At 39.1% G+C, this 25517-nt stretch overlaps 2 protein-coding genes across 2 annotated transcripts; both read left to right on the forward strand.

Moving 5' to 3' along the window:
* Positions 1 to 978: 978 nt before the first annotated feature.
* Positions 979 to 5220, forward strand: LOC115973152 (zinc finger BED domain-containing protein RICESLEEPER 2-like). The gene is made up of 5 exons (XM_031093396.1): positions 979 to 1299; positions 2484 to 2685; positions 2814 to 3503; positions 3621 to 4918; positions 5026 to 5220. Exons 2-5 carry the CDS (start codon positions 2498 to 2500, stop codon positions 5145 to 5147), a joined length of 2298 nt encoding a protein of 765 aa, XP_030949256.1. The 5' UTR covers positions 979 to 1299; positions 2484 to 2497; the 3' UTR covers positions 5148 to 5220.
* A 6180-nt stretch (positions 5221 to 11400) lies between these two features.
* LOC115973157 (S-adenosylmethionine synthase) lies at positions 11401 to 13796 on the forward strand. Its single transcript, XM_031093401.1, has 2 exons — positions 11401 to 11575; positions 12285 to 13796. The coding sequence occupies exon 2, from the start codon at positions 12295 to 12297 to the stop codon at positions 13474 to 13476; it is 1182 nt and encodes a 393-aa protein (XP_030949261.1). The 5' UTR covers positions 11401 to 11575; positions 12285 to 12294; the 3' UTR covers positions 13477 to 13796.
* The last annotated feature ends 11721 nt before the right edge of the window (positions 13797 to 25517 follow it).

Below are 25517 nucleotides of genomic sequence, written 5' to 3' on the forward strand. Positions count from 1 at the left end.
TGCCGTTTGGTTATCCAAAACGCGCTTTTAATGACCTCTATTTACGAGACTACTTTAATTCGATGGTTTATTTTGATGAGATGGAGAAGTGGAACCGGCATATTTGTGTTTGCAGATTCATTTGGAGATCTGAACCTATTAAATGCCTCCCGCTCCACCCTCCGTATAAGAGGGAAGGTAGGAGGTTATTGTTTTTTGTAAAGAGTCCCTTCTCATCCTTCTGAGATTTAAAATACTTGGCCTCCCCTAGAGTTTATTTTACCCACTAGTTTATACACTAAATCGTGATACGCTTTACCATAACAACGAGTAATGAAGGAGCCATACCCCTCTCGTAAACATCACGTACCAATAAAGCTTGTAATGGCTTGGTCAGGGCAGGGATGGCGAAGACTCAAAATCAACCTCGCCTTTCTTTCAGCCAAAATCCGAAGCAGGGACTCGTCACATCAAACTTCCGGCGTGACTGAGTCGAGGACGCCCATTATCAGTACCAACCGCTCTCTCATGAGCATACCTAACATGGCACTAGTGTCCTAAAAGTCAGGACTGAGGCAGGGACCAAGTGCCCCTGCTTCTTCCTCTCTTCGTTCACTGGTGTCTCCTTTTACCTCTCTTTCTTCTTCTTTCTAGGGATGGCAATTTTTGCCCGATCCGTGGGTACCCGGTCCGGCCCGACCCTAATGGGCCGGATTTTACTCGGTCCGATTAGAAATAGGGTCGGGTATGGGTTTCCAAAAAAAAATCCGAAACGGGTCCGGGTCGGGTCCGGGTTTTAATTAAAAAACCCGAGACCCGACCCGAGACCCGGCCCGAAACCCGACCCGCGAAAAAACCCGGAACCTAAAATTACAAAACTACCCCCCATATATATATACCCCTTAATCTAACCCTAACTCTCTTCACTCTTTCACTCTTCAGTCTTCAGAGCACGCCGCAGCCTCCCTCCCTACTCCCACACCCTCACGCCGTCGTCCCACACCACACTCCGACACTCCCTCACGCCTTCGTCCCTCAGTCCGAACCTCACAAGCCTCCGTCCCTCAGTCCGACGACTCCGACCCTCACAACCCTCACTCCCACACTTCGTCCCTCAGCGTCTCTGTCCCTCAGTCCGTCCCTCAGTACCTCAGTCCCTCAGTCCGACCCTCACAAGCCTCCGGCTCCGGCTACCCTCCCTCAGTTCGCGTCTCTGGTACCGATCCGAACGTCGTCGCCTGCTTCAAGATCGCCGATCAGGACTTTCGGTTTCATCACCTGTTCTCCACCACTCTCGCTCCTTCCCTCGCATTCGCCCCTGTACTCTCTCTCTCTCTGCTTTCAATTTTTCAATGTTGTTGATTTTTTAGGCTTATTGATTTTCGTTATTGGTTGAATCGAATCTTTTAATTAAAGTATGTAAGTTTGTTTCTTTATGTTATGTTGTATGTATACAACATAAAGATTATGTTGACCACACGGGAAACATGCATTACCTCGAGCTTCCTAAATAAATCTCTGATCTGAAGCTTTTGATGATTTGGTGTTTGTCGAGTTCTGTGTAATTTCACTTTCGTTTCTGTTTTTGCTGAACTTTGAGGTTTGTTCTGTTTGGAAACATGGATATGGCTGTATAATTCGTAAGTTCTAAATCTTTTAATTTTTTGGTATTTTCTGCGTTTGTTTGTTTGTTTTTGATGTTTGGATCTGGTTGTAGTTTTGTCGGTGAGTGTGAAAATGGGGGAGACACATGATCAGGTTTTTTTGAGGCTCTTCATTTGACTTTTAATTGGAGAGAGTTAGAATTTACTGTAGTTCTTTAAGGTGGGAAATTTCGAATAATGTCCAATTAAAAATTATGTAACTGTAAAGTGAGTAACCATACGGTTACCGAAAGATAGTTGTGACTGTTGTGTTTTGTGAGTGCGCTGGTTGTCACTTTGTGCGGTTCAAGTTTTCCAACTCTTTGTGGTTAATTATGATTAGAACCGAATCCAGTTGCTGAAAACGGTGTCGCTTCAGTCATGCATCTAAGATCTTTTTATAGACCTTATTATTATTGTACTAACTTGTCGGTGATTGCAACATGAAATAAGTTGAAGACAGACAGACATGGCTTATTATCAATTTTTCATGTTTTTGATTTAGTAAATCAAATGTTGAATTATCCAAAAAAATAGAATCAAATATTTAGTTTGTGGTTTTGGTAATTTGGTTTCTTTGGATCAAAACTGATGGGTCATTCTTATTATTATGCTTTGGAGAGGTTGCGGCAGTTGGTGTTGATTATTGCTTTGTTTATGCAAATTGCGTGTATTTGATTTCATGGATTTGTAATAGTTGAGCTTGCTCTGTTTTCCGTGGCTGTTATAATGATGCTGTAATAGTTAAGCTTTCTTGGGTAGGAATTGCATCAAATTAACTTTGTTAACTTGCATTTCTTGTGAAACTAAGTGTGAAATATGGTAGTGAAATATTGTTTTTTGTGTTTGTTGGGAATATAGAGCCTAAAACGGAGATGGAAGAGACAAACATAAACACAAACAAATCTGATTCTTCCTCGCCAAGTGGCTCTCCTTTAAGAACCGGACGTGGTCCCTTGCAAACTGTGCGGTCTCCTTCGCCATTTTCACGATCACCCTCACCATTGTCGCCTGGCAGCTCACCTTCAGGATCACCATCACCTTTATGTCCATTAAACAACGAGTAAGTGTTTGAATTTGTTGTTAATCATGTTTAATTTGTGTAATTATGAATTTGTGCCTATTAATTAATAAGTATGTGTAATAATAAATTTGTTTTGATTCTAACCTCCAAACTTCTGAACCAATTAGGAGTCCGAAATCCCCGATGGTGGACTTAGAGGTAGAGGAACAAGAAGGGAGTCGAGGAAGTCCAGGGACAGAGGAAGAGAGAGAGCAAGAGCCTACAAATGAGGACTCGGATACAAGTAAAAAAAGAAAGACCACTTCAGATGTTTGGGCTCATTTTACAAGGAAGAAAGTTGAAGGAAAAGTTAAAGCCCAATGCCATCATTGTGGCAAACTTTACTTGGGTGATTCAAGCCAAGGTACAACCCATTTGCGTAATCATCTAGCAAGATGTCCACGGATGAAGTTTAAAGATATAAGACAACAAGTCTTAATTAAACAACAAAATAAGGTGGATGGAACTATGAGTTTAAGTAATTATCAATTTGATCAAGCTAGAGTTAGGAATAAGCTTGCTCGAATGGTCATTTTACATGAATATCCCCTTTCAATAGTTGATCACATTGGGTTTAGAGAATTTGTGACGGATCTTCAACCGATGTTTAAACTTGTCACAAGAAATACTTTGAAGAGTGACATTTTTAAAATCTATGATAATGAGAGGGAGAAAGCTTTGAAGATCACGGACAAGAATGGAAGTAGGATGGCAATTACAACTGACATGTGGACTTCAAGTAACAAAAAGAGAGGGTTTATGGTCATTACCGCTCATTTCATTGATCATGCTTGGACGTTGCAAAGTCGGGTTTTAAGGTAATTTTTTTATCTATAAATTGAATGTTAAAGATTTTACATTTAGAATGTTTACTGAGTTATGTTAAATTGAATGTTTATTTAGTTATGTTATAATTATTCCTATTATTTTTCTAGGTTTGTTTATGTTCCTTCTCCACACACGAAAGATGTTCTTGCCGATGTCCTTGTTGATTGCTTTTTAGAGTGGAATATTGATAGGAAGTTGTCCACAATAACCGTAGATAATTGTAGTACTAATGATGCCATGATAAGACTTCTCTTGAATAAGCTTGATACTAGTTCTCTTATGTTGGGTGGGTCTATGTTGCATATGAGATGTGCTGCACATATTTTAAATTTGATTGTTCAAGATGGGTTGTCTCTTATTGGTGATGGTATTGAAAGGATTCGTGATAGTGTGATTTATTGGACTGGATCACCAAAGAGGAGACAAAAATTTGAAGAAAATGCGCGTCAATTGCGTATTCAATGCACCAAAGAGTTAGTTTTAGATTGTAAAACTCGTTGGAATTCAACTTGCTTAATGCTTTCTACTGCATTGATTTATAAAGATGTTTTCTCGCGTTTGGCTAAACGTGAAACATCTTATACTTGTTTGCCATATGATCATGATTGGGAGGTAGCCAAAGATATTTGTGGGAGGTTGGAGTTGTTTTCTAGTGTGACTGAGTTTTTCTCTGGTCGTAAGTACCCCACAACTAATATGTATTTTTCTATGGTGTGTGAGTTGAAAATTGCATTGAATGAATGGAGTTTGTCTTCAAGTGAGATGATAAGTACGATGGCCGAAAGCATGCTTGCTAAATTTAATTCTTATTGGGCTAATGTTAGTGTTGTTATGGCTATTTCTGTTATCTTAGATCCAAGATATAAGATGAAATTATTGGAGTTTTATTATCCTAGCATTTATGGTGTTAATTCTGATTTGGAGATTGAAAAAATTAAGAATCTTTGTTATGATTTGCTTGATGAGTATGGAGATGTAGATGAGTCTCCTGTAGATAATGAAGGAAGTTCTCATATGCCTGCAAGTACTTCAAATCAAGGGGCACAAATAAAATTTAGGTTGATTGGGTCAATGTCAAGGTTTGATGGGTTTGTGAACAATAGTTCAAGTAGTTCAAAGAAACATGGGAGTGGTAGAATGGAATTTGATCATTTCATTGATGAGGGAGTGTTGAAGAGGAGTGAAGACTTCGATATTTTGGCATGGTGGAAAAATAATGGTCTCAAGTATCCTACTTTACAAAGGATTGCAAAAGATGTTTTAGCCATTCCCGTCACAACTGTTGCTTCAGAAGCTGCTTTTAGCACTAGTGGAAGACTTTTAAGTCCACACCGCAGTAGACTACATCCCAAGACTATAGAGGCAATGATGTGTGCTCAGAATTGGTTATGGAGTGAAATCAACGGTTAGTAATTGTCTAATTTTTATTTATAAAATCAAAATTGTGTTTTTATATTTGCTAGTTATAATTTGATGAGATTTATTACATTTTTTAATTCATTGTTGTTGTAGGTTCTTCAATTATACCAGGAGATGGTACATTTCAATCCATTCTTAATGATGGGGAGCCAAATGAAGATGATGGGAGTTGTGCCACAATTGATGGGAGTTGCATCACAATTGATGAAGATTAAATATTTTGTATTAATTTAGTAGTTTTTTTAATTTCTTGGACTTGTTGAATTAATTTGTTGGTATGTAATTATTCTAAACTTGTGACCTTGTGGGATTTATTTTGTAGCTTTTTAATTTCTTGGACTCGTTGAACTTTTGATACTTATTTCTTAAACTTGTTGGATTTATTTTATTTTTATGTTTAGCTAGTGATTATGATATTAGTTATAGTTTATTGGTTTATTGATTTATAATTAACAGGTGGTTTATTGATTTATTATTAGTAGCTTATGATGTGGGCCATGTGGCATTTGAGCCATGTTATTTATTGGCATTTGGGCCATATTATTTGGGCTTGAATTGCATTAGAATATGCAGGCTTAATATAGGCAAAGATAAATTTGTGCTTAAATTTTTTTTTTTTTTTGGATTGGGCCCAAAAATGCAGGCTTAATGTAGGCAAAAATAAATTTGGGCTTAAATTTTTTTTTTTGATTGGACCCAAAAATGCAGGCTTAATGTAGGCAAAAATAAATTTGGGCCCAAAAATGCAGGCTTAATGTAGGTAAAAATAAATTTGGGTTTAATTTTTTTTTTTTTTGATTGGGCCATGAATTCGGCCCAATTCCTAAACGGGGCCCGCGGGGCCCGGATGGGGCGGGTCCGGGCCCCGGGAAAAAACCCGGTACCCTAAACGGGCCGGGTCCGGGTTACGGGTCTTGGCCCGCGGGTCGGGCCCGGGTATGAAAAAACCCGGCCCGAACCCGACCCGTTGCCATTCCTACTTCTTTCCACCACTAGATCCATCCTGGTGATTTTCCTTCTCCCTCTTTTGCTCATTTTTCTTTCTTTTCATCTCTTCTCTCTTCTTCTCCTCCTTCTTTTCATTCATCTCCTCCATCTTCTTCATTCATCTCCTCCATCTTCTTCTGAAAAAGGTCCTTCTCTCGATATGGGCGCTACCGAGGCAGAGTTTGGAAGGACTTCGGAGACGAGTTTAAAAAGAGACCTGACCGTTTACTTAACGTATTGTTTTTTTTTTTTTTTTTTTTTGTTTTTTTGTTTTGGCAATCTACCTTTTGTATAGGCTTGTTTAAGCCCCTCTTTGTACGTTGTAATACATCTTTGTATTAATAAAAATTGTTATCACTTTATTTCACATACTCTATCTCTATATATCCGGAATGATAAAGCAATGAATAGACATACAATCTTGTGAATGAAAAGATTTTTTTTTTTTTTAAACTGTGGCCGACGTCTAGGAACAAAGTCCCAGTTAATAGAAAGATCTTGCTCTGCGCTTATAAAAACAATCCGGCTTAATAATATTGAATAAAACAAAAGATACTTAGGGCTGAAACTCCCATTAGGCAGGAAAAGAAAGGACATTATGATGGGTCTATTGAGTCGGTCTGGCACCATACCGCCGACCTTAGAGTACAATACTTGGGGCCATAATCCCTTATCCAAGAGAAAGGCGCTATTATGTATTGATAAGTGCTGTTCGGCATAGTAATATAGCATTTGAATCAATGACACTTAGGGCAAAAATGCTTGCTAAGAAAAAGATATCACCATAACCTTAATAGAGTTGTTTGGCACAACAATGCCGACCTGTAAAAAAAAAATGATACTTACCCCAAAATTGGTCGAGATGATAGCTCAATGCACGAGGCAGTGTAGGAAGTAACCATCCGAGGACATATCACCCGCAAAATGAACAGCCCCCCTAGGCTACTAAATAGTGACGCGTTTCAACATTTTCTTAACACTCCTATTGGCATTAACCTTTTACAGTTTTTGAGCCGAGGACTGAGCAACTTAGAATTGTTATTAAGTAGCCAACCTTACAAAAACTCAATCTTCTTCTCATCCAAGAAATTGGTTGCCCAAGTAGTTGGTTTCCCCATAGGCTTGAGTCCGAGGACCATGCAATGCCTTGGTTCTGTCCAAAACCTAGTTTTCCTCATCCAAGTAGTTGGTTTCCCCATAGGCTTGAGTCTGAGGACTATGCAAAGCCTTGGTTCTGTTTTCCTCAAAAGTTGGTTTCCTTGGCTTGAGTTGCAATGCTTGGTTCTGTCCAAAACCTAGTTTTCCTCATCCAAGTAGTTGGTTTCCCCATAGGCTTGAGTCCGAGGACTATGCAATGCCTTGGTTCTGTCCAAAACCTAGTTTTCCTCATCCAAGTAGTTGGTTTCCCCATAGGCTTGAGTCCGAGGACTATGCAATGCCTTGGTTCTGTCCAAAACCTAGTTTTCCTCATCCAAGTAGTTGGTTTCCCCATAGGCTTGAGTCCGAGGACTATGCAATGCCTTGGTTCTGTCCAAAACCTAGTTTTCCTCATCCAAGTAGTTGGTTTCCCCATAGGCTTGAGTCCGAGGACTATGCAATGCCTTGGTTCTGTCCAAAACCTAGTTTTCCTCATCCAAGTAGTTGGTTTCCCCATAGGCTTGAGTCCGAGGACCATGCAATGCCTTGGTTCTGTCCAAAAACCTAGTTCCTCATCCAGGTAGTTGGTTTCCCCATAGGCTTGAGTCCGAGGACTATGCAATGCCTTGGTCCAAAACCTGGTAGTTGGTTTCCCCATAAGTCCGAGGACCATGCAATGCCTTGGTTCTGTCCAAAACCTAGTTTCCTCATCCAGGTAGTTGGTTTCCCCATAGGCTTGAGTCCGAGGACTATGCAATGCCTTGTTCTGTCCAAAACCTAGTTTCCTCATCCAGGTAGTTGGTTTCCCCATAGGCTTGAGTCCGAGGACTATGCAATGCCTTGGTTCTGTCCAAAACCTAGTTTTCCTCATCCAGGTAGTTGGTTTCCCCATAGGCTTGAGTCCGAGGACTATGCAATGCCTTAGTTCTGTCCAAAACGTAGTTTTCCTCATCCAAGTAGTTGGTTTCCCCATAGGCTTGAGTCCGAGGACCATGCAATGCCTTGATTCTATCCAAAAACCTAGTTTCCTCATCCAGGTAGTTGGTTTCCCCATAGGCTTGAGTCCGAGGACTATGCAATGCTTTGATTCTGTCCAAAACCTTATTTTCCTCATCCAGGTAATTGGTTTCCCCATAGGCTTGAGTCCGAGGACTATGCAATGCCTTGGTTCTGTCCAAAACCTAGTTTTCTTTGGCGCTGGACCTTGGCTTTAGGGGAGTTAGCCCCTCGGCCAAGCCCCTAGAATTATCCGAGCGATTAACGCTACCAAGAGTAGCCCCTAGTCAAGAAGCATAGCCCCTAGCGGAACTTTACTCTAAAACTCTATAACCAGTTGTCAGAAATGACAAGGGAACTCTCTCGACCCACCGCCTATGCTAACACACAAGCCTTTCCCATATACGGCGCCAATTGTGGGGACACAATTCGTAACGAACCTAAACAGTGTTGGGTTTGCACGTAAAAAGGCCCAAACAATATCATTTGTAGAGCGTGGGTTTGAAAGGCTAGGCCTTGGTCACCAGGCGGTGGGTTTTTCGTGGTGTTCATACATGGTTTAAGTTTTCTTCACCCCTGGGATCTTTCTCCTGGAGGTGGGCTGGGAGGCTCTGGTTTTTGGCCATTTTTCCCAGCCCCTTCTCTAAGTTACTTATCTTTTCTTTTATATCTGCCTGTGTTCATTGTCCTTCGTCCACGTGTAGGATCGACTTTTCCTAGACTGATACTTGTCCCATCAGCCCATACCCAAAGTCGTTGGGGGTGGTTGTAAAGGCTAAGGAATACGGCTCTGTCAGGTTCAGAGTATTAAATGGCAGTAAGGGCAGCTTTCCCTTGATATTTTAGATTTTTCTTCCTAGTTTTAGTCCTATACCGTTTTTACCCCTCTTCCTGGTGGGACTTTGGGTCTGCCGAGGACTGAACTGTCCTCGGCTGAATCCCAAGGCTATCCTGCCGAGCTTGGACCATAGCCTTCCTCGGCTTGGGCCATAGCCTTCCTCGGCTTGGGCCTTTGGCCTCCTCATGGGTAAATGGGCCCGGCCCATAAATTATTTGGGCCCCACATGAGTCTAGTTAATGAGTACCCTTAGGACATTTGTTAATGAAATATTTTAGAAAAGTTTAGATACTATTTTCATGGGAAATATTAAAAAAAAAAAAAAATCACAAAACCTTTTTTTTTTCCACAAAAGGTTTCTAAAAATATTTTATAAACTAAATGCCCTTTAGGGCATCTTAACATTTCCCTTTTATTAAAAAAAAAAAAACATTTCCCTTTTATTATTCAAAGAAAATATGATATATTAAGATTTAAAAAAAATAATAAATAAGATAGGCATACGTTCCATGATCAAGATCAATACACCAATTGATTTTTATTTTTATTTTGGTTTGTAGTCAAGGTTAAAACTTCAAATCCGAAATCTCTTTTTCGATAACAAAATATTTTACCAATTGAGTTAATTAGAACTCACTATATTATGATTCTAATTTAGTGTACGAACCAAAAGTGAAATGTTTTTTATTATATAATACTAATAATAATATAAAGGGAGATGATAAAAGATACCCTAAGGGCATTTGTTAATAATCATTTTTAGAAACTTTTGATGGGAAGAGGAAAAAATAATTGACTTATTCAATAGCTTTTTTATATTTTCTATAAAATTAGCATCACAATTTTTTTTATAGTGATTCGTTAACCACTGCCTTGAGGGCATTCATTAACCAAACCTAATAATAAAAGCCTAATTTTTACAAACTTACAATATAAGGTATAATACAAAAAACACCCCTTAGTCTCTAGGTTAATTCAAGATTTTTTATTTTTATTTTTTAAATGTCCAATATGATTCTAAATGATACTAGACATCATTTGAAAGTTTTGGGCTCCTTCAAGTAGTATTTTCATTTTTTAGAAACAAACTAATTGTTAAACATATACACACATTTAAAAGAGAGTGTGTTGTGTGTAGTATAATTTGCCACACCCTCCCTTAAAAAGTTACTATGGCTTTTGAGTGGAGTTGTAGTGTGCCTTTGTGGTAGAACCCCTTTCTCTCTCCCTTGTGTATGTGTGTGTTTGTTTCTCAAAGAAAAAAAAATTACACTATCCCATAAAAAAAAAAAAAAAAAAATTACACTATCTCACTAGGCTTTTTTTTTTTTGAAAACACTATCTCACCAGGCTTAAACACGTTACTTTCAAGTGTTGTGTTTAGTGTTTCCTTCAGATTTTTTTCAAACTAACACCAATTTTCAAACAATTTTGTTAGTTAGTACTTTTTAAAAATTATTTAGGAAACTAACATCTCAAGTTCTAAATACTTGATTTTGGTATGCTAAATCGAGCCCTTGAACTCGATTTCAACATTTTGTCATATGAAACTCAAGTCTGTAGGACTCGATTTCTTCAGCAGACCCATAGAGACCCAATTCCATGAAGAAGAAGAAGAAGAAGCAAATCCATGAAGAAGAAGAAGAAGAATTTGCAACCAACCCCATGAAGACCCAAACCCAAAAATCAGAAAAAAAAATACCCCCAAATCAAAACACAACCCCACAAATGTTTTGATTTCAACACCGAAGCGGTTTGGGTTTGATTTCAACCCTATAGATGAAGGCTTGCAGAATGCAAACTATCTCAGAGCTGTAAGGATGAACAAATTTGGTTTTCAGGTGAGACAACCATTTGGATTCTCTTAAGCTTGTTAATTCTGGGAGAATTTTTCTGGTGCTTCTGTTCTTTCTTTGAAGGCATTGACGTAGTCTGTTGAAGAAATCGAGTCATATGGACTCGAGTTTCATATGACAAAATGTTGAAATCGAGTTCATTGGACTCGATTTAGCAATCCAAAATCGAGTATGTAGAACTCGAGATGTTAGTTTTCTAAATAGTTTTAAAAACGTGCTAACTAATGAAATTGTTTGAAAATGTGTGTTATTTAAAATAAATAAATAAATCGGTTTCCTTCTAAGAAAGAGTTTGTACACGATTGCATTATGACAATTATATTATACACGAGGAAAGTGTTTTGAGACCTTTCAAATTAATTTTTAAACAGAGTTAACTAAGTGGGTGGGTTGGTTAGTCCAAGACCGAGCAAGCCGAGTAGTGGGTGGCTTGACATATCCGAGTCAAAGACTCGCACAGCCGACGACAGGCTGGGGTAGGTGGCCTTATTAACCTTTACAGGCAATTCCCAGTTAAACGCGTCATCCTCCTTGTTCCTCAATCCTCACTAAAATCCTAAAAAAACATGCCTCAACTCACCGACACGCTGTCACCGACTGCTGAGATCAAATTAGCAACATGTAATCTCAGCCGTGGATGTAGACCCCGCGTTACAGTGAATGAATCTAACCCAAAATTCGCTTCTTATTGACACTCCGCATTCTCTATAAATTAGCACCTAAAACCCCAACTCTGGACTCGTTCCGCTTGGCAAGGCAAACCCCTTTGGTCCACATTTTCACTCAGCCAAGCACAACCCATTCTAACTCTCTCTCTCCCTTTCTCGAGGTAGGCCTAGTTCTTATATTTCTTGTTATGATTTGGTTTGCTCTATTTGTAATCTTATAATAGCATTGTGCATTAAGGTTTCAGATCTGGTGGCATTTTTTAATTGCGTTTTGAGTGTGAGTAAATATGGGATTATGATAAGTTGGGTATTGGGTGTTTGAGGAAACCCATGAATCAACCATTTCTGATTTGTTTGTTTTTTGTTGTTGGTGTTTGCGTTTGTGTAAAGGGTATTTCTGTTGTACTGTGAAATGGATTCAGGATTTTAATTCATTTATGTTATTTAAATCAGTCTGCACTTGTGGGTACTTTTAAGGTTGCTCTAGCAAAGTTTTGAACGATTGTCGGTTGTCAGTTGCTGTTGCTGGGTTTTTGTACTGTATGCAATTAAATAGATCCATTATGCATTTGTCTGTTGTACTTTGTTATTTTCAATTACTTCCTAGCAATTTTACTAAACAGATCTGTGGGGGGGAAAAAAAACCCATCGGATCAGTTTTATATATAATTATATATACACAATATCACCAACCAACCCCGGGTCTCAAAATTTTGGGGTTGGTTACGGATTGGGTCGGCCACATGTATTCCCTTGTAGGAATGTCCCAATGTTTATATGCATCTATTCATAATAGAGTGAATAAATTTGGTTAGTCTGTATAATTGTGGTATTGGTCATAATTTTATTTTATTTTGGTGTACTTTGCAGCTTGAAAGAAATGGAGACCTTCCTATTCACCTCTGAATCAGTGAACGAGGGGCACCCAGACAAGCTCTGTGACCAGATCTCTGATGCAGTGCTTGATGCTTGTCTAGCACAGGACCCTGAGAGCAAGGTGGCCTGTGAGACTTGCACCAAGACCAACATGGTCATGGTATTCGGAGAGATCACAACCAAGGCCAATGTGGACTATGAGAAAATTGTGCGTGACACATGCCGAGCCATTGGTTTTGTTTCAGACGATGTGGGTCTTGATGCAGACAATTGCAAGGTCCTTGTTAACATTGAGCAGCAGAGTCCTGATATTGCTCAGGGTGTGCACGGTCATCTCACAAAGCGGCCAGAGGAGATTGGTGCTGGTGATCAAGGCCACATGTTTGGCTATGCTACTGATGAGACCCCAGAATTGATGCCATTGAGCCATGTTCTTGCAACCAAACTTGGCGCTCGCCTCACTGAGGTCCGCAAGAATGGTACATGCCCATGGCTTAGGCCAGATGGGAAAACCCAAGTCACTGTTGAGTATTACAATGAAAAAGGTGCCATGGTTCCAATTCGTGTTCACACCGTGCTCATCTCTACTCAGCATGATGAGACTGTGACAAATGATGAGATTGCAGCCGATCTAAAGGAGCATGTGATCAAGTCTGTGATTCCTGAGAAGTACCTTGATGAGAAGACCATTTTCCACCTTAACCCGTCTGGCCGTTTTGTCATTGGTGGACCTCATGGTGATGCTGGTCTCACTGGCCGTAAGATCATTATTGACACTTATGGTGGATGGGGTGCTCATGGTGGTGGTGCATTTTCTGGGAAGGACCCAACTAAGGTGGACAGGAGTGGAGCTTACATTGTTAGGCAAGCTGCAAAGAGCATTGTGGCTAATGGACTTGCCAGAAGGTGCATTGTGCAAGTTTCTTATGCCATTGGTGTTCCTGAGCCTTTGTCTGTGTTTGTTGACACTTATGGTACTGGAAAGATTCCTGACAAAGAGATCCTCAAGATTGTGAAGGAGAGTTTTGATTTCAGGCCCGGTATGATTTCCATTAATCTTGATCTCAAGAGGGGTGGCAATGGCAGGTTCTTGAAGACTGCTGCTTATGGACATTTTGGTAGGGATGACACTGACTTCACATGGGAGGTGGTGAAGCCCCTTAAGTGGGACAAGGTCCAAGCTTGATTAAGGTCTCGTCTTCAATTACCAAGATAAAATTAACCTGTTTTACTTGCTTCTGCTTGAAGGCAGGAGTTTGCCTGTTGGCTCTTCCTATTGTGCACTGTTATTTTATTATTTTTTTTTTTTTATTTTTTTTTTTGAGGAAAAAATTATTATTATATTTCATGTCTTTTTTCGGGAAGATAATTTTAGGTTTTTATTTTTTATTTTTTATAAGGGTAATGGATATCATAAACAAATTGAAAGATAGTCTCGGAGTTGTATTTTAATGCTGCTAAGAAAGAAATAATAATATATGAAAGAGAATCCTTGGTCTGCTGCAACAATGTGAAATGGTATTTGCTTTTTGACACACCGCATGTGAGACCATTAATATGCATCATTTGTAAGTGCATCCACAGCAGTGGAACTAAAAATTTAGTTTTTTAACTTCACCAAAAGTTATTTTATTTATTTTACTTATGGATTTATTTTAGTTTTCAATACAATAAAATAATATAAACATCACAATAAAATAATATATCATCTACGATAAAATAATATATTTCACTACAAAAAAACATCCATAGCACTAGCCACAACCACCACCACCATCGGTCACAACCACCACTCTACTTTAGCAACCACAACATAGGAAAAAAAAACAAAAAAACAAAAAAACAAAACCACAACCACAATCACAACCCCATCACCACAAACCACCAACCATGACAACCACAACCACAACCCACTGCCACAACCATAAACTACAAAACTCATAGCCAAAATCCACAAAACCCACTGCTAAAGCCAAAATCATCCACCACCACTACAACCAAAATCCACAAACCCACTGTCAAAATCATCCACCACCACCACAGCCACCAAACCCATATGAAAATACATTAAAAAAAAAAAAAAAAAAAAAAAAAAAAAAAAAAAACCTCAATCATAGCACAGCACAGGACAATCATCCACCACCACCACCACCACCCCTTTGCACTCGTGTCGTTCCTGACTCATCTGAGTCAACTCGGCCCACTCGTCCTTCCTCAGATCGTAAACCCACGCTGATTCCAACGTGTTCTTGTTCTTATCGTGCCCGCCCGCTATGTAAACCCGACCTGAAAATGCTTCGATAGCAAAAACAACGGTAACCCATTTGGGTACTTGGGAACCGGGTCGACTTGGCGATGGGGCTTGGGGAGATCGGCGATGGGACTTGAGGTGGTCGGCGAAACGGATCGGCGATGAGGGAGCTAGCCAGCGAGTTGAAGGATGAGGGAGATGAAGGAGTTGGCTGGCGAGCTAGAGAGAAAAAAAAAAAAAAAATTTGAGGAAGAAAGAAGGAAGAAGAGAAGCCAGAGAGAGAGAAAGAAAATAGGAAAGGTTTTTTTATTAAGAGAAGAGAGAGAAGTGTAATAAATTTTTTTATTTTTTTTTTTATTTTTTACCTTTGAGCACTGTAGCTGAGAAGCAAAAAATTTTGCTTATAGCTCCACTGCTGTACTCTTCTTTTGTGATCAGTGGTGCTAAAAAATAGCAATATAGCTATTTAGCACCACTGCTGTGCGTGCTCTAAATGCAAGAACTAATTCAAACATTGGTATATGGCATTTGTTCTCTTTCCCTGTTGGTCCCTGATGTTAGTGAAAGTAGATGAACGTTGGGATAGAGTTTTACAGCTGCAATTCCATTGTTTCCCTTTTTATTTACAGCACAGTCAGACGAGGGCATTGTGCTCTAGTAACATTTTACGCTGATGGTGTCACAAATAATCCAAGTCCATAACTCGTCCATATGTATCGTCCAACCAAAGAAGCTACAATAGGCGGAAAAAATTGCAAGCGTACTGGCGAACCTCGTCCATATATGGACGAGGAATACCTCATGAAATCTACTCATCATTTATGAAGGACAAGCCTTCCAAGATGGTCTCGTCCATCTTCCACTAAAAGTGGACGAGCTCATCGTGGAGGTCTCGTCCATCCTTAGTAAGGATGGACGAGTTCATCGGCCCGTCCGACCTAGTTAACTTCCACAGCGGTTATGGAAGTTATCCCCAATTCTCCGGACTCCTCGACATTGGGAACGGTTACTAAACAGATAACCGTTCCACACACACACTATATAAGGCTTCTTCGATGAAGGGTAAGGGGATTCAGACAATTTCATTTTTGAGAGAATACTTCTTCGTTACAGAGAGTTCAAAGTAACTAACTTAATCATCGGAGGATTTTTGGCCGGTCCCCTCTGATTCTGTGTTCTTTGTATTACAGGAGATAGCCCAAAGATCAACGTTCGAGTCTTGTCAATCCACTGTGATCCAAGGAATCATCATACGCCATTGCGCTCTTTTGGTGTGGTGGTCATTCTACAAGTATAAGTGCTTGTGAGGGGTAAGGACCGGGGTTTAAGTCTCCAGGAGGGAGTTTCAAACACATGTACATTTAGATTAGGCTAGAGTAAAAATTCTATGTTAAAAAAAAAAAAAAAAAAAAAACTCTCCTCTAATTAGTAATTACTTTGGGAAAAATGCTCGCACACCTTCAAACTTTAGGGTAGTGATCATTGCACCCTTAAACTTTTATTTTGACTAATTTACTTCTTGAATTTCACTCATGTACCAAATTAATACCTTAGTTAGTATGTTGTTAATTTACTAACAAAAAAATTCAAGGGAGACGCTGGGAAGCTTAAAAATACCAAAATTCCAATGAATAGAACAAAGAAATGTTAAGAGAGAGAGAGAGAGAGAGAGAGAGAGTTGAACCAAAACCACCACCACTTCCCTTCTTCCTCCAGTGCCATAGTTCCTTGTTCTGCACCGCTCAACTGCATATCTGGACCTGTCGTTCGACATCCACCATTATTTTGTCGTTTCAATTCCACAAGCCAACATAGAAAAATAACCAAAACCCACCAATCCAATTCCAAATCCTAACAACACAAACAATCAAATTCCATTGAATTCATCAAAATCTAGTTTTTTTGTTAAAAAATTTACTATAAACAAATTAATATAAAGTTTGATAGTTAATTGTCCTAAAAGAATAAAGAGAAAATTGGTTCCATGTTCATGGCTGGTAGTGGGGTTGAGTAAATTTTACTGTAACTTTTTTGAGCTTGAGTTAGTGGTTTTGTGCTTCACCTTCTATGGTTTGATGATGCGGTGTTTTTGGTCAAATCGTTTCTCTCTCTTCTTTCCATCAAGTTCAAACTTGAGACAATTGATTTTGGTATTTTTAAGCTTCACGTATATCTCTCATGCTTTTTTTGTTAGTAAATTAACAATAGACTAATTGAGATATTAATTTGGCACATGTGTGAAGTTTAAGGAGTAAATTAGCTAAATAAAAGTTGAGGAGGGGGGTGTAAGGGCCACCACCCTTAAGTTCCGGGGGTGTGTAAGCATTTTTCCCAACTATTTTGACTAACTTGATGATCCATTTCTCCTTTCATAGTATTGGGATGGAGGGTGAGGTTATGAGTTCAAGACCACTAGGTACGTGTGTTACTTACCAATTAAAAAAGAAATATAAAGAAGGTGAGGTTGTGGGTTTAAGACCCATTGAATGATATTGTAATTTACTAATAAAAAAAAATGTTTAGATAGTTGAAGAGTTGTTGATTTATGTAAGGACACGATTCGTGGCGGACCTTAACGGTGTCGGGTTCGCACGTAAAAAGGCCCAAACAATATCATTTGTAGAGCGTGGGTTTGGAAGGCTAGGCCTTGATCGACAGGCGGTGGGTTTTTCGCGGTGTTCATACAAGGTTAAGTTTTCCTTCACCCCTGGAGTCTTTCTCCTGGAGGTGGGCTGGGAGGCTCTGGTTTTTGGCCATTTTTCCCCGCCCCCTGGTTGGTGCACCTTCCTTTTTATTATATAGTCCGTCTTGGTTGATCCTGACCCTCTACTTGTAGGTCAGGCAGGAGCTTATTTCTGTATCCATCCCATCAATTGTCCCGTCTAACTTTCTATTAGTTGCATGGATCGAAGTTTACACCGTCCAAACGTCTTTTCTCATTAATCAGTTATGGGTATTGGCAGGTGCATTTACTGAAGAGGGGACGCATTTTCCTTGGTCCAATTTCACACCCTGCTTCCCTATGGGCCCCATTCCGCTCACATCCCCTTGAGGGGGCTGTTTGGGGATTGCCTCCACCATGATGTTGGTCTTCCCATTGAAACTCTGGAATGCCGAGGACAGGGTAAGTTCTCAGCCGTTCCCCTTGCTACCCCGGCCATTGATCATTCGTCATCGGCAAGATACCTCCTCGGCATGGGCCCTGGGCCCAAATAGAGTTTGGGCCGGATTGCAGACCTCTCGGACCCACAATAGCCCCTCAAAATCCTGCTATCCGTCTCCTTGGACGGATAGGAGGGTTTTGATGACATCAGAGATCTGCCAATGCCTATCAATCCTTGTCACTTATCGTTTCCCGAAACTTTTCACCTGCCCAAGGCACGTTCCTAGTGTCCCTGGAAGGCGAAACGTGGCCTCATTAATTTTAACACGTACGAATATCTATGTATGCAATACATTTATCATCATGTTTCCCACACCTTAGTTTATTTGCACCCGTAGAGGCTTTAGAATCATTTTTAACCATCGTTTAACGGAGATATAGGAACCATTTTCGACGTCGCGTATGGTAGCTAGGTCTTGTTTAGTGCCCAATTTTCTCATCCAAGTAGTTGGTTTCCCCATAGGCTTGAGTCCGAGGACTATGCAATGCCTTGGTTCTGTCCAAAACCTAGTTTTCCACATCCAGGTAGTTGGTTTCCCCATAGGCTTGAGTCTGAGGACTATGCAATGCCTTGGTTCTGTCCAAAACCTAGTTTTCCTCATCCAGGTAGTTGGTTTCCCGTAGGCTTGAGTCCGTGGACCATGGGTTCTGTCCAAAACCTAGTTTTTCTCATCCCGGTAGTTGGTTTCCCCATAGGCTTGAGTCCGAGGACTATGCAATGCCTTGGTTCTGTCCAAAACCTAGTTTTCCTCATCCAGGTAGTTGGTTTCCCCATAGGCTTGAGTCCGAGGACTATGCAATGCCTTGGTTCTGTCCAAAACCTAGTTTTCCTCATCCAGGTAGTTGGTTTCCCCATAGGCTTGAGTCCGTGGACCATGCAATGCCTTGGTTCTGTCCAAAACCTAGTTTTCCTCATCCAGGTAGTTGGTTTCCCCATAGGCTTGAGTCCGTGGACCATGCAATGCCTTGGTTCTGTCCAAAACCTAGTTTTCCTCATCCAGGTAAAACCTAGTTTCCTCATCCAGGTAGTTGGTTTCCCCATGGGCTTGAGTCCGTGGACCATGCAATGCCTTGGTTCTGTCCAAAACCTAGTTTTCTTCATCCAGGTAGTTGGTTTCCCCATGGGTTTTGAGTCTGTGGACCATGCAATGCCTTGGTTCTGTCCAAAACCTAGTTTTCCTCATCCAGGTAGTTGGTTTCCCCATAGGCTTGAGTCCGTGGACCATGCAATGCCTTGGTTCTGTCCAAAACCTAGTTTTCCTCATCCAGGTAGTTGGTTTCCCCATAGGCTTGAGTCCGTGGACCATGCAATGCCTTGGTTCTGTCCAAAACCTAGTTTTCCTCATCCAGGTAGTTGGTTTCCCCATGGGCTTGAGTCCGTGGACCATGCAATGCCTTGGTTCTGTCCAAAACCCAGTTTTCTTCATCCAGGTAGTTGGTTTCCCCATGGGCTTGAGTCCGTGGACCATGCAATGCCTTGGTTCTGTCCAAAACCTAGTTTTCCTCATTCAGGTAGTTGGTTTCCCCATAGGCTTGAGTCCGTGGACCATGCAATGCCTTGGTTCTGTCCAAAACCTAGTTTTCCTCATCCAGGTAGTTGGTTTCCCCATAGGCTTGAGTCCGTGGACCATGCAATGCCTTGGTTCTGTCCAAAACCATGTTTTCCTCATCCAGGTAGTTGGTTTCCCCATAGGCTTGAGTCTGTGGACCATGCAATGCCTTGGTTCTGTCCAAAACCTAGTTTTCTTCATCCAGGTAGTTGGTTTCCCCATGGGCTTGAGTTCGTGGACCATGCAATGCCTTGGTTCTGTCCAAAACCTAGTTTTCTCTTTGTGTGGGATCTTGGCTTTAGGGGAGTTAGCTCCTCAGCCAAGCCCCTAGAGTTTATCCATATGATTAACACTATCAAGTGCCTAGTTTGCTCTTTAAGGGGGACCTTGGCTTTAAGGGAGTTAGCTCCTCAGCCAAGCCCCTAGTCAAGAAACGTAGCCCCTAGCAGAACTTTATACTAGAACTCTATAACCAATGGTTAGAAATAACGAAGAAACTCTATCGAACCACATCCTATACCAACACACAAGCCTTCCCCACAGACGGCGCCAATGCTGTGATACTTGGTGGTACACTACTCCCTTTGCTTCACAGCTTATAAGGCAGAAAGTGGGGGGGGTTTTCCTTCGATGTGGGACGCAAAGGTTGCAAGCATGCCTAGGTCGGCCAAGGACGTTGTCAAGCATGCCAAGGACGTTGCAAAGCATGTCGAGGACGTTGCAAAGCATGCCGAGGACGTTGCAAGGCATGCCGAGGACGGCCTAGGATGTTGCAAGCATGCCTAAGCATGCCTTAGGTACCCACAATTTATTATACAGGCTTTTAAAAAGGACAGAGTAAATCACGTCAAAGCTAGGATTTTTTTGTTGTTGTTGCATTTAGCATCATTTTTGTAACATTTTAATTAGTTGTCAAGTTTGCAAAGCTATTTAGTAAACTAGCATCTCAAGTGTCTAAAACTTGAGTTCCAAGATAGAACTTGAGTTTCAAAGACTTGAGTTGCAAGTGGTGGCAATCTGGCATGAAAAAATATCCACGTGGAACTCAAGTTTTTAAGACTCGAGTTCCACCATTTTCTTTCTAGGACGTTTGTTCTTCTTCTTCTTCCTCCTCTTTTCCAAATCGTGCCCTGTTCTTCTTCTTTGTCCTCTATTCTTCCTCTTCTCCTGCCAAATTGTGTTCCTCTTCCTCTCTTCTTCCTCTTCCTTTGTTCTTTCTCTTCTTCGGATCGTCTTCCTCTTCCTCTGTTCTTCTTTGGATTTGCATTTTCCAGATTGTCTTTCTTCTTCCTTTGTCTTCTTTGTACTTGGTTTCTTCAGAGCTACTTCTATAGAACTCAAGTTCCATGTGAATAAATTATTCCACCTCAGTAGTTAGAACTCGAGTCTTTAAGGCTCGAGATGTTACTCTCCTAAATTGTTTCTAAAGCTTACTAACTAATGAAATAGTAGTGAAAAATCATGCTAATGGGCAAATATCCCCTCAAAGCTTGGTGAAAACTTACCCATGTATGGTGGGCCATGTGTTTTATTTTATTAATAAGTCTTATTCAGTTTATAGATCTTTATGGATTAATTTTTATTTACTAGTCAAATTAGTAGTCCTAGTAGGAATCTTATTACTACTAGTACAAGTAAGAGTCTTTATATATATTAGTGTGTAGCCTCATGCATATGTACTGGTACAATTAAAAATAATTACAATTATACGGTTCAAATTATACCTGTTTTTTAGAAGAATTTCAAATTATACATGGTATTAGCTTACATTTATACTTCACTCATCACAAAAATTAAAAATTTAGATTGACACGTGGTGAAAATTTGGACTCCAATTGAAATCTAATTTAGAATCTAATTGGATTTGGAGTCTTTGATTTTATACTCAATAATCACTAGACACAAAATTAAAAATTAAATGAGACACGTGACGCAAAATTGAGAATTTAATTAAAATCTAATTGGATTTTCTTTGAACCTTGGTTATATATATCGATTGTGGTCAATGTCATGTTGCTCTTTAATTGTTTTTTCTCCAATTTTTTTCTATTTATTTTACTAAAATTATTGTTCATGGATACTATTTACACAACTCTTAAATAACCCTAATTTCTCACAAATTCTTCTTTTTTCCTAACCCTAAACCCACCACGAATATACATAGACAAAATCCTAATTTGTCCTACATCAATATATATAATGAAAGGCAACAAATCAACTATTACATTCTTACATTTAGCATAACATATTATTGACTATTTGGCTTATAAGCACATATTTGACTTTGGTTGTCAGACTTGATATAATTGCTTAATTTCAAAAAATCTTCAATAGCTTTTGTGAATGAGGACCTCACCTAACACAAAATTCAGGGAGACCAATACATCACTCTTATAATTTATTTTATGTGAAGAATTATCAGTTTCTTCCAATATCCCAACGATGATTCTTGTTAAACACTTCTTTGCAAAGTCATCAATTTGATATTTGTGTGTTTTTAAAAAATTTAGTCTCAATTAAATTAATTTCTTTGTATTAATAGCATGATGATCATATGCCAAAATATTGAAATATGTTAAACGTCTTTCATGCAAAATATGGCCACATTATTATGAGAATTTTTCATATGCATAGAGTATTTTAAATATAAAATAAAAAAATACTTGTAAATCTAAATGATATCGTTACTGTTAAATACCTCAATTCAACCCTCAAATTCGTAGTCTATAATAATAGGGCCCCGTCTAGGAAAATTGTAAAATTAGCCAATTAAAACTTAAAAGACAATTTTGAAAGGTTGCTTGTATTGGGGCAAACACTTTAAACGATTGTCACGGTTGAATAAGATTCTATAGAATTCCAATTCCAATAAAAATAAATAAAAAATAAAAAAACATTAATAAGCACTCAAGGTCCAATCTTTTATGTGCCCAGTCTAGGAACAACTCAACACATTTTGGAGTGAACATTCACATCAAACTAGTTAAACTAGCTTGATAATGAAATTTACCTAAATACCTACAAAAGCCTCATGCATCAAACTTAACAAACTAACCCAAACTACTTGTGGTGAACACTATTCATCGCCAAAGCTAATATCATATAATGTACTATATAATAAAAGTTAGGTTTAGACACCGTGGTTGTGTCAAGTGGCTTCACCAAATTGAAGAAATTTTTTTAGATTTTAAAAAGAAAACATTTAAAACCAACTAATATTAGATTAACATTAGATTTTTTGTTCATGTCAACTTCAAATTACAAAGACCAACAAAAACTAATTAGATAAACCTAATCCAAATCAAATATCACTCCCAAAACTAATTAGATAAAACAGGAATACAAAAACTTCCAATTAAAATGAATTACAAGGACCAAAAAAAGCTAATTATATGAAGACTAAGAAGCATAAAAAAAAGAAAAAAAAAGAAAAAGAAAAAGAAAGGAGAAGATGAATTTGATCACAATTGAAATCTTATATCCGTATCAAATACCACTTCCAAATATTAATATTTTACTATTATATATTGACTCCTTTAATTTTCAAACTAAGTCTAGTTATATAAAGACTAAGACACATAAAACATAAAAATAAAAATAAAAAAATAAAAAAATAGAAAGGAGAAGATGAATTTGATCACAATTGAAATCTTATCCGCATCAAATACCACTTCCAAATATTAATATTTTACTATTATATATTGACTCCTTTAATTTTCAAATAAGTCTCTCTCTATCTCTCTCGATTTTTTTTCCAAAAAAAAAATTCTTTCTCTCCCTCTCCTAGAAGCCATTTGACATGGAAGACATCACAATCACCACTGGCAAGTATTTTTTTTACATTTTACATGTACTTGATTTGTCTTTCAAAATGAAAATCCATTATGAGTTTACGACTATCAAGATCTGTAGATTCAGCCAACAAAAAGCAAAGAAACACTATTCTTGCAAATAGATCATATAAGAAATGAATAATTGAAGGTAACTAATATAGTTATACATGTATTTTACATAGTAAATTTGTATCGAATTACAAATTTATTTGTTTCAATTGTGTAAATTTATTTTATAGTAAATTTGTTTCAATAAACTAATCTTGAATTATGAATACTTCAATAAACCAAGATGCTAATGCTGTACACTATATAATAAAAGTTGGGCTTAAACGTCGTGGTTGCACCAAGTGGCTTCACTAAATTGAAGAAATTTTTTTAGATTTTTAGATTTTAAAAAGAAAACATTTAAAACCAACTAATATTAGATTATCACCCACTAACTAAATAAAAATCCTTTTGTAAGTTCTAAAATGATGCAGTTCCAAGAGTAGTTTCTCTGTGTCTAGGAAATTAGTGTCTCAACTCTAATTTCTCTTGCACAGTAGAATTGGTTGTCCCTTCATCGAAGGTGTTGTCAGTCTCCGTGGAATAACAAGTTTATTCCTCAGCTTTGTTGGGTTTTTCTTTCAGGGAATTTGGGAAACACTAGAGTTCAGGATTTATGGACGACCTTGCTCAGTCCTGGAATCGGCTTACTCTTTTTGATAGAGAAGGGTTGGGTTGTTGCCTCATAGGAGAAGATACTGTCAAGGATTACTCCATTGCAGCAAAATTCTTGACCAAAAGAGCTCTCAATGTTGATGTCATAGCTAGAACTTTCACACCGTTATGGAGAGCTCGCAATGGTTTTAAGATTCAGAATTTTGGTAATCTCAAAATTCTTTTCATTTTTGATAATAAGGAAGATGTTGATAGAATTTTGAGAAGTGAACCATGGAGTTTCGACAAGCATTTGTTGGTTATGCAGCGTTATGAAGGTGAGACACCTTTAGAAGATATCAAGTTCGAACGAACCATTCTGTGGGTGTAGGTTCATGGAATTCCGACCAGGTATATGAACATTGGAGCGGCTAAGAAGATATGTGGTGTTGTGGGAGATGTTTTTAGGCAATCAGACCCTAGGTTGTTCGATGGAGGCAATTTCATTCAGGTTTAGGTTTCCATTGATGTCTCTCTTCCATTATGCAGGGGTAGACTTGTTTCTCTTAACAATCAAACCAAAGTGTGGGTTACATTCAAATACGAAAGATTGCCGAATATTTGCTATTGGTGTGGTCGTCTCACTCATGACGACAGGGACTGCGATCTCTGGGTTGAGAGTGAGGGAACCTTGAGAGCAGATCAGAGGGAATTTGGACCAAATCTTCGAGCACGTTCGTAGCTTCAAGGAGGAATGTTATCACTGTACCAGGGTATTACGCAGCAAAGAAAAATGCAAGTTTGAAGACTACCACAGCAGGTCCAAGCTCAGGCTAGTCCCAACGGCAAAGGAGTCCAACCGTGCCGGAGCACCCACAAACTGAGACAGAGCGTAACGTAAACACTATTAATTCTCCATTAAGTTGCGAGGTAAATGTTGGAATAAACTCCTCTGAAGTAACAGATACAATCTCTCCAAATCCAGTTAATTTCGTGATTGATGAGGCAATCAAGTCTCCTAACTCATTTGAAAAGGCATTGAATGATAATGATAAGGAATCATGCCGAGTTAGGGAAGTTGGTTCGAATGATGTGGCACCAGGATCACGTGCCAACTTAAGTGAAATGGATGCAAGCCAACTCAACAAGTCATGTGCAAGTCAGTCGCTCCTTAGGGCTTCCAATTCAAATGATAACAGGCGTGTTCTCCCTAGCTGGACTCGCCAAAGCAAACCTCTTCCCAGTAGTGCTCCCACACAGGTGAAACAAATTATGGGGAAAAAAAGAGAGATTGAAACATTAGAAGATCATACGGAGCTGCCTCACAAGCGTTACCAGGCTTCTCAAGATGATGATATGGTGTCTTTTGTATTGGTGGAGGCTGAGAGTCAGCCCCGCCAGCACCAATGAGTTGCTTAGCATGGAATTGTTGTGGGCTTGGGAACCTACGTACAGGACAAGAGCTCGGTGAAATCATTCGGGCAAAAGATCCTTCTGTGGTGTTTTTAGTCGAAACACTTACAGATGAAGCAATGCTAGAGTTTATTCAAAGTAGTATTGGTTTCGACCATCGGTGGGTGGTTCTAAGGGTAGGCACAGGTCGTGGATTGGTTCTTTTTTGGAGGTCTTCAATTAATTTGATAGTAGAGGGATCGAACAAATATTATATTGATGCTGTTGTTGACAAGGGTATGGATGGTGAATGGCAACTGACTGGATTTTATGGTGATTCTCTTGGACTGATTCAAGCTTTGAAGTCAGAGAAGCATAGCTTATCACCAACGGGTT

Source organism: Quercus lobata, unplaced genomic scaffold (assembly GCF_001633185.2).
Source record: "Quercus lobata isolate SW786 unplaced genomic scaffold, ValleyOak3.0 Primary Assembly Scq3eQI_1872, whole genome shotgun sequence".
NCBI lineage: Eukaryota > Viridiplantae > Streptophyta > Magnoliopsida > Fagales > Fagaceae > Quercus > Quercus lobata.

Bases quoted from the DNA above. Each gene is read 5' to 3' on its own strand.
- LOC115973152 (XM_031093396.1), top strand. From the start codon at position 2,498: ATGGAAGAGACAAACATAAACACAAACAAATCTGATTCTTCCTCGCCA. The intron at 2,686-2,813 runs GTAAGTGTTTGA...TGAACCAATTAG, and splicing joins TTATGTCCATTAAACAACGA to GAGTCCGAAATCCCCGATGG. The intron at 4,919-5,025 runs GTTAGTAATTGT...TTGTTGTTGTAG, and splicing joins GTTATGGAGTGAAATCAACG to GTTCTTCAATTATACCAGGA.
- LOC115973157 (XM_031093401.1), top strand. From the start codon at position 12,295: ATGGAGACCTTCCTATTCACCTCTGAATCAGTGAACGAGGGGCACCCA.